The 8,693-nt window shown below is 59.4% G+C and overlaps 1 protein-coding gene across 1 annotated transcript; it reads left to right on the forward strand.

The window, feature by feature from the left end:
- The first annotated feature begins 4,625 nt into the window (after positions 1-4,625).
- MOSPD3 (motile sperm domain containing 3) lies at positions 4,626-8,585 on the forward strand. Its single transcript, XM_029055545.2, has 5 exons — positions 4,626-4,895; positions 6,119-6,194; positions 6,303-6,535; positions 6,807-6,971; positions 7,763-8,585. The coding sequence occupies exons 1-5, from the start codon at positions 4,679-4,681 to the stop codon at positions 7,792-7,794; spliced, it is 723 nt and encodes a 240-aa protein (XP_028911378.2). The 5' UTR covers positions 4,626-4,678; the 3' UTR covers positions 7,795-8,585.
- Positions 8,586-8,693: the final 108 nt, after the last annotated feature.

Here is an 8,693-nt window from a genome sequence, read left to right on the forward strand (position 1 = left end):
GGGTTGGTATTACAGTTTTATGGTACTTCGTTAAGCACTTATTGTGTCAAGCACTGTGCTCTCAGTTGGTATTATAGTTTTATTGTATTTGCTAAGCACTTACTATGTGTCAAGCACTCTTAAGCGCTGGGGTAGATACAGGGTAGGTACGAGTTAATCAGGCGGGGACAGTCCCCGTCCCACATGGGGCTCACGGTCTAAGGAGGGAGAAGCGGTATTTGGTTTCCGTTTTACAGTTGAGGAAACTGAGGCGCAGAGAGCCAGTCGCATTTATTGAGTGCTTACCATGCGCAGAGCACTGTACTAAGCACTTGGAATAGTATAGTCCGGTTTATAGTCTATGGGGGAGGTACGGTTCATTCAACTGTATTGAGTGCTTACCGTGGGCAAAACGCTGTACTAAGCCCTTGGGAGAGTACAATATAACAGACACATTCCTGCCCGCAGTGAGCTCACGGTCTAGATGCAATATAAATAAATAGATGGCAGGTACGTACGACGTGCTATGGGGCTGGGAGGGGGCGCGAGTAAAGGGGGCAAGGCGGCACAGAAGGATGTGGGAAAAGAAAGGAGGCTTTAGGGAAGGCGTCGCGGAGGAGCTGTGCCTTGAAGCCGCGGAGTCATCGTCTGTCGGCTACGAAGAGGGAGGGCGTTCCGGGCCGGAGGCAGGACGTGGGCGAGAGGTCGTCGTCGACGAGGTAGATGAGGTCAAGGTCCAGTGAGTAGGTTGGCATTAGGAGGGAAATGTAGGAGAGCAGAGCAGTGAGGTAGGAGGGGGCGGGGTGATGGAGGGCTTTGAAGCGGATGGTGAGGAGTTTCTGTTTGATGCGGAGGTGGACGGGCAACCCCGGGAAGTTCTTGAGGAGCGGGGAAGGGCCTTGGCCGTGGCCCCAGAGCAAGCGGTGGGCAGAGTTGCCATTAGAAACCAAAGTCCTCTGACTTCCAGGCCCTTCCCACTAGGGCAGGCTGTCGATAGAGCCCGGGCCTGGGAGTCAGAAGGATCTGGTTTCCGATCCCGGCTCTGCCCCTCGTCTGCCGTGTGACCTTTGGCAAGTGACTTCACTTCTTTGGGCCTCGGTGGCCTCATCGGTAAAATGGCAATTAAGACTGCGAGCCCCGTGTGGGACAGGGACTGTGTCCATCCTGATCAGCTCGTATAATAGTAATGGTGGTATTTGTTAAGCGCTTCCTATGTGCAAAGCACTGTTCTAAGCGCTGGGGGGATACAAGGTGATCAGGTTGTCCCAAGTGGGGCTCACAGTCTTAATCCCCATTTTACAGATGAGATAACTGAGGCCCAGAGAAGTGAAGTGACTTGCCCAAAGTCACACAGCTGGCAAGCGGCGGAGCCGGGATTCGAACCCATGACCCCCGACTCCCAAGCCCGGGCTCCTTCCACTGAGCCACGCTGCTTCTCTACGTGCTCGTATCTACCCCTGCGCTTAGGACAGTGCCTGGCGCATAGTAAGCGCTTAAATACCGTCGTCATTATTACCGTTATCGAATTAGGGGGGGCAGGCCCTGTGTCCAACCTGATTCTATTCCAGTGCTTAGTGCAGTGCTTGTCACATAGTGAGCACTTAAATCCAGTGATTATTCTTATCAATCCTAGCGGTCAGAGGCGATCTCTCCTCAGCTCTCCTTGAGGAATCTATTAAGGTCTACATCAGTCAGGAGCCATGGTGTTTGCAAAAGCCATTCAGGTACCGAGACGTATCGACCGGAGCCGGGAAGTTACCCTTCCCCTCCACTCAGCGCAGGGTAGAGCCAGCTCTGGGCCTGGATTGGGGCCATCGGTGGTGTTTATCGAGCACCTACTAAGCCAGAAACACTGTACTAAGCGCTTGGGAGAGTGCGCTACGAGAGTTGGGAGACCCAGTGCCCACCAGGAATCTACAGTAGCTGGAGCAGCCCCGACGAGGGTAACCACACTGGCGAGAGAGAGAGAGCGGGAAAATAAACTCTGTGCAGAAAAGTCAGTCGGTCGATCGTGTTTCTCGAGCATTTACTGTGTGCAGAGCACCGTACTAAGCGCTGGGGAGAGTATAGTATAAACAGACACCGTTCCCCGCCCCCATCGAGCTTACGTCTCGGAATGGCTGGGGGACTTTGGCCGAGGAAGGCAGAAGGAAACCTTTGTCTTCGGGTGAGAAGGGTTCTAATTGGAAGGGTGCTGACAAAACCGTGAACTAAGTGACAATCACGATAATAATCGTGACATCTGTATTAAGTGCTTACTATGGGTCGGCTGGGGTAGATACAGGATTATCCATTCAGTCCTCTTGTGTGCTTATTGGGTGTGGACCACTGTACTAAACTCTTGGGAGAGGACAATGCAACAATTTGTTGCCGAAGCGTCCTTTCCAAGCGTTTAGTACAGTGCTCCACACCCAGGAAGCGCTCAGTAAATGCAAGGGATTGAATGAATGAACGATGAACAGACACGTTCCCTGCCCACAACGAGCTTACAGTCTAGAGGATCATAATAATATGATGGGATTTGTTAAGCGCTTAACAGGGGGCTCAGAGTCTTCATCTCCATAATCAGACCGGACACAATCCCTGTCCGGCATGGGGATTCACAGTCCAAGGGAGGAGCGGGCATTTGAATCCCCAATTTATAGATGAGGAAACTGAAGTACGGAGAAATTGCCCAGCGTCACACAGCAGTCATGGCGGAGCCCAAGTTGGAACCCAAATCTCCTGACTCCCAGCCCTGTTCTTTTAGCAATCAATCCGTGGTATTTATTGAGCGCTTACTCTGTGCAGAACACTGTATTAGGCGGTCGGGAGAGGATATATAACAGAGTTCCCTGCCCGCAACGAGCTTGACTGATTCTCTACACCGTAGGGGTGCTGCAAGGGACGGGGATTGTGTTGAATGTCTGTAAATTTTCTCCCAGCACTCACTACAGGGCTCTGCACGCGGTTAGCGCTCAAGAAATACTTAATGCATACTACTTCTGGACACTGACTTGTCACGATCCCTTTGGTAAGACCCTGGAATGGAGATTGCGTGTTCTCCCAGCTTGGAGATCTTTAGGGAAGGAATAACGCATCACCAATTAAATCGAGTGAGAAGCGGCGAGGCCTAACGGATATTATTTGCGTTGATGCCTGTCTCCCCTCTAGACTGTGAGCTGCTTGTATTGTACTTTCCCCAGCGCTTAGTACAGTGCTCTGCACACAGTAAGCGCTTAATAAATATGATTGAGTGAATGATTCAGCGAAGACCTGGGAGTCAGCAGGACCTGGGTTCTAATTCTGGCCCTGCAACTGGTCTGTTGTGTGAACTCAGGAAAATCAGTTCAGGGTTCTATGCCTCAATTCCCTCATCTGTAAAATGGGGTTAAGACTGTGAGCCCATGTGGGACAGGAACTGAATCCAAGCAGCACGCCGAGCCCGGACCTGGGAGTCAGTAGGATCTGGGTTCTAATCCCAACCCCACTTTGCTGGGTGGCCTTGGGCAAGTTGCTTCACTTCTCTGAACCTCAGTTCCTTCATCTGTTAAATGGGGATTGAGACTGTGAACCCCATTTAAGGCAAAGGTGGCCCCTTCTCATTTTTTCCCCTCCCCTCCCGCCCCCCATATGCCAACATAAACATAGAACAGTGCTTTGCACATAGTAAGCGCTTAGCAAATACCAACATTATTATTCTCTGGACCTCAGTGACCTCATGTGGAAAAGGGGGATGAAGACCGTGAGCCCCACGTGGGACAACCTGATCACCTTGCGTCGTCCCGAGCGCTTAGAATAGTGCTTGGCACATAGTAAGCGCTTAACTAATACCAACATTATTATTAGCTGGGCCTCAGTGACCTCATCTGGAAAAGGGGGATGAAACCCACGAGCCCCACGTGGGACAGCCGTCGTCCCCAGCGCTTAGAACAGAGCTTGGCGCATAGTAAGCGCTTAACAAATGCCATCATCATTATTATGATTATTAAAAGGGGGGAGGGAAAAGAAAACAACGAAAAAAAAGGAAAGCCAAGGGAGGCGTCGGGCGGTGTTGCCCCGCGTCGTGGGTTGGGGCCAATGAGGAGGGCGGAGGGCCCGGGGGCGGCCAATGAGGGCAGGCGGAGGGCCTGGGGCCGGCCAATGAGGGCAGGCGGAGGGCCTGGGGGGGGGGGCGGCCAATGAGGGCGGGCGGAGGGCCTGGGGCGGCCAATGAAGGCAGGCGGAGGGCCTGGGCCGGCCAATGAGGAGGGCGGAGGACCTGGGGCCGGCCAATGAGGGCAGGCGTACGGCGGAAGCGCCGGCGGCGGCGGCCTCGTCCGTACGGCGGGAGGCCGCCATCGTCCGAGGGGGCCGCCGGGGGGCGCTGACGGGCGCGGCGGGCAGCCAATGGGGAGCGAGCGCGGAGGCCCGGGCGGCCAATGGGGGCCCTCGGGGGCGGCGCCCCGGCGGGAGGCGGAAGCGCCCAGCGGCCCGGGGCTGTGGCGGCGGGGCCGGCGGACGCGGCGGCGGCGGCGGCGGCGGGTGAGGTCGCGGCGGCGGGGCCTCGGGGGGCGGGCGGGGCCGGCGGCGGGGGGGAGGGGAGGGGAGGGGAGGGGGCCCGTCCCCGGAGCGCCGGCGGCCGGGCCCCGCCCCCTCGGGCTGAGCGCTGCCCCTCCCCCCTCCCCTCAGGCCGGGCCCTCGCGCCCCGAAGCCCCGCCCCGCGGATGTCCGCCCGCACATGCGCCGTGGGGCGAAGGCGAGCCGGGGCCCCGCCCCCGGTCCCGTGCCCGGCCCCGGTCCCGTGCCGGGCCCCGGTCCCGTGCCGGGCCCCGGTCCCGTGTCGGCGGCGGTGCTGGTCTTCCCGCCGCAGCTGCTCTTCAGGGCCGACGAGCGGAGCAGCCACAAGCAGGTGCTCACTCTCTACAACACGTCCGCCCTCCGCCTGACCTTCCGAGGTGAGCGCCCGGCGCTGCAGCACCTGGCTCGCCCACCCGCTGCCCGCAACCAGCTTGCGGTCTTTTACTCAGCGCTTAACTGGGTGCGGAGCGCTGGGCTAAGCGCTGGGGAGAGGACACTACAACGACTATCGGACACCAACCCCGAAGCGGCGAAGAGAAGCAGCGTGGCTCGGTGAAAAGAGCCCGGGCTTTGGAGTCAGAGGTCACGAGTTCGAATCCCGGCTCTGCCGCGTGTCAGCTCTGGGACTGTGGGCAAGTCACTTCACTTCTCTGGGCCTCAGTTGCCTCATCCGTCAAATGGGGACGAAGACTGCGAGCCCCACGTGGGACATCCTGAGTCCCCTGTGTCTCCCCCAGCGCTTAGAACAGTGCTGGGCACATAGTAAGCGCTTAACAAATACCGACATTATTATTATTATTAACCCTGCCCACACGGAGCTTACAGTCTTTTATGAACACTTAACTGGGTGCGGAGCACTGGGCTAAGAGCTGGGGAGAGGGCAGTACAACAACTATCAGACACACCAACCCTGCCCACACCGAGCTTATAGTCTTTTATTGAGTTCTTACTGTGTGCAGAGCACTGAACTAAGCGTTTGGGAGAGGACGCTAGAACTAGTATCGGCCACGTTTCCTGTCCACGTCGAGCTTACAGCCTTTTGTTGCGCGCTTACTGTGTGCAGAGCACTGGACTAAGCACTTGGGAGGGTACGACAGAGCAGTAATCATAACGATGGTATCTGTTCAGCACTTACTATGTTCCAAACGCTGTCCTAAGCGCTGGGGTAGGTTCGAGGGAATCAGGTTGGACCCAGTCCCGCATGGGGCTCACGGTCTTAATCCCCTTTTGACGGATGAGGTGACGGAGGCCCGGAGAGGTTAAGCGGCTTGCCCGAGGTCACTCAGCGGGCAAGTGGCAGAGCTGGGATTAGAACCCACGACCTCCGACTCCCAAGCCACTGGGTCCCGCTGCTTCACAATATAACAGTGTGACGTACGCACCCTGCCCACAGTGAGCTCACAGTCTTTAACTGAGCCTTTACTGAGTGTAGAGCAGTCGATCGTATCTACTGACCGCTTACCCAGTGTACTAAACGCTTGCGGAGGACGATATAATGATAGACTCCAGAGCACTGTACTGAGCGCTTGGGAGAGTTGAGTACAAGAGGGTGGGGGGACGCGTTCCTCATCCACAGCTTCCTCACCGGGTTCGTCTCCAGTTTTGTCCACAGCCCCCTCCAGGTACACGGTGCTGGACGCCGAGGGTCACGTGCGCCCCCAGTCCTGTATTGACATGTGAGTGACCTCCCCTCCCGCCCCCCCACTTCCCCGGCCGCGCTCGCTGCCCCCCCGCGCCGGTGTCGCGCGAGGCCTCCGTGACGCGCCGCCTCTCCCGGCCCGCAGCGTGATCCGCATTCGGGCCCCCGACCCCGCTCACTACGGTGCCAGCGACTGCTTCCGGATCGAGCTGCGGGAGGAGGGGGCCGCGGGGCGGGTGGTCGGCCACAAAGACGTCCCCTCCGTGCTCCAGCCGCCGCCGCCCGCCTCCCGGGGACCCCAGATCCCGCCCGCCCGGGCCCTCCCACCGGACGCCCCCCTCTACTCCCAGACGCCCCGGAGCCGCCCGGCGAGGCAGGGTAAGGCCGGGGTGCCCGGGGTGGGGGGCGGCGGGGAGCGGGGCTGGAGGATCGCGCCCCGGACCCGTCCGCGAAAGGCCCCCGAGATCGGGAGCGGGATGCTCGTTCAGGGGACGGGAATCGTGCCGCCCGTTGTCCTCCCGGCGTGGCCATTCCGTCGTATTTACTGTGTCCCGAGCACTGTAGTAAGCGCCTGAATCGGGGCTGTCGTGGGGAAAGCGGGGCTTCCCGGCAAAGGGCCGTCTGACAGCGCATTCCCCTCCCGCCCCAGGTCCTCTGCTGCCGTTGGCCCCCAGCGTCTTCCTCCTGTACCTGCTGACCGGCCTGGCCTGCGTGGCCTTCCTGCTGCTCCCGCTGCAGGGGGATGCCCACCCCGCCCTGCCCCGCGCTCTCCACGTCTCCCTCGGACAGAAGCTGGTGGCGGCCTACGTCCTGGGTGAGCGGGAGGCCCCGGATCCCGAGCCCGGCCCCTCGCCCGGCTTCGGATCGTCCCCCGGCGGCCGGGCCGCGACGCCCCCGGGCCGGGGCACCCCTGTGGCCGCCTCGACCCGGGCCGGCGCCAGCCACCGAGGCGGGGATGGGGTGCGGGCGGGCTCGATCCGAGCCCGGGTGAGGAGCCTTCTTTTTGGTTTTTAATGGCGTGTGCGAAGCGCTTACTACGTGGCAGGCTCCGTACTATGTGCCGGGGTAGGTTACAGGCTGGACGCAGTCCACGTCCCGCACGGGGCTCACCGTCTTAATCCCCCGTTTTACGGGTGAGGGAACTGAGGCACAGAGAAGCAGGACGTCTCGCCCGAGATAAGGCAGCAAACAAGTCAAAGGACCTGGGTTCTCTCCCCGGCTCCGCCACGTGTCTGCTGGTGATCTCGGGCAAGTCGCTTCACTTCTCCGGGCCTCAACGACCTCATGTGTAAAACAGTCATTAATATTGTCAGCCCCATGTGGGGCAGGGATTGGGTCCAAACTGATTAGCTTGTTTCCACCCCAGCTCTTAGTATCGTGCGCTTGGCATATAGTAGCGAATACCATAAAAAAAAAAAAAAGCGGCAGAGCCGGGATTAGAACCCAGGTCCTCTGACTCGCAGGCTCGAGCTCTTTCCACCAGGCCACCCTGCTTCCCTGCGCTGAGGGTGGGAGGCAGGATGCCCGGATTCTGGAGGGGACGGGGAGCGGAGGGGCTGTTTGGATGGTGCTGGATATCGATATCCTCTTCTCCCGCCCCCGCAGGCCTCCTCACCATGGCTTTCCTCCGGCCCTGACCCCCCTCGCGGCCTGGCTCTCACCGTGAGGTGGGACGGATTCCCCCCAAGACGGCCACTGTGACCCGGACCACCCCTCTCCCCGCCCCCCCACTCCCAGCTCAGGACCAGAAGCCCCGGGGATTTAATAGTCCTTTTTCCAAGTTGAATGTGAAAAAACCACGAAAGCGCCAGAAGTGAAGGCCAAGCTTCCGTCAAGGACTCCGACATCCTGTCTTTCCTCTCCGAGGTCTCCCTCCCCGTTCCCCCGTCCTCTCAGAGACCCAAGGGGCCCTCCCTGGCGGCCTGTGCCAACCACAGACACTCAGGCATCCCATCCTCCGTCCCCACCCCATCCCCTGCCACCCGGCTCCTTCACCGGTCTTTGGCCGCAGACGCTCCGCGTCCCATCCTCTAGCGTCTGAAAAGTCCAGCGGTCAAGCCGACGCTACAGCTCCCGCGGGGTCGAGCGGCCCAGGGGCTCCCGCGTTTCCTGGAGGACCCCCCTCACTGATCGAGGGGGAGGGAACCCGGGCCCCCTCCCCACCCCGGCCCTCCGGGCCGAGCCGCCCTCAGGGACCTAAGGTATCTGCCTCCCGGCCCCTTCTGTCCTCGCTCCTCTCCTAGGACCAACCCGTCCTCCCCCACAGCCTCTGGTTCTTTGTGTCCAACGCCCTAGCCCCCCTACCAGAATACGGATGGTATTTTGGGGGGAAAAAATGTAAATGTAGCATTGCTTTTTTGAGCTAATTTTGTAATACGATTGTAGTTCTAGTAAAATAAAGACAAGCCCCCCCTCCCCCTCGTCAGCATTTGGGGCTCTTTGCCTCCTGACTTCACCAGGCTTCCGGCCCCCCACTCTCCCCGTGACACCAATATCTTCCCTCCCACACCCCCTTTCCACCTCCAGACGCAGCGTG

The sequence above is a fragment of the Ornithorhynchus anatinus genome, chromosome X5, assembly GCF_004115215.2.
Source record: "Ornithorhynchus anatinus isolate Pmale09 chromosome X5, mOrnAna1.pri.v4, whole genome shotgun sequence".
NCBI lineage: Eukaryota > Metazoa > Chordata > Mammalia > Monotremata > Ornithorhynchidae > Ornithorhynchus > Ornithorhynchus anatinus.

Coding starts and splice junctions, on each gene's coding strand:
- MOSPD3 (XM_029055545.2), top strand. CDS start 4,679: ATGCGCCGTGGGGCGAAGGCGAGCCGGGGCCCCGCCCCCGGTCCCGTG. Junction 6,536..6,806: donor GAGCCGCCCGGCGAGGCAGG/GTAAGGCCGGGG, acceptor CTCCCGCCCCAG/GTCCTCTGCTGCCGTTGGCC. Junction 6,972..7,762: donor GGTGGCGGCCTACGTCCTGG/GTGAGCGGGAGG, acceptor CCGCCCCCGCAG/GCCTCCTCACCATGGCTTTC.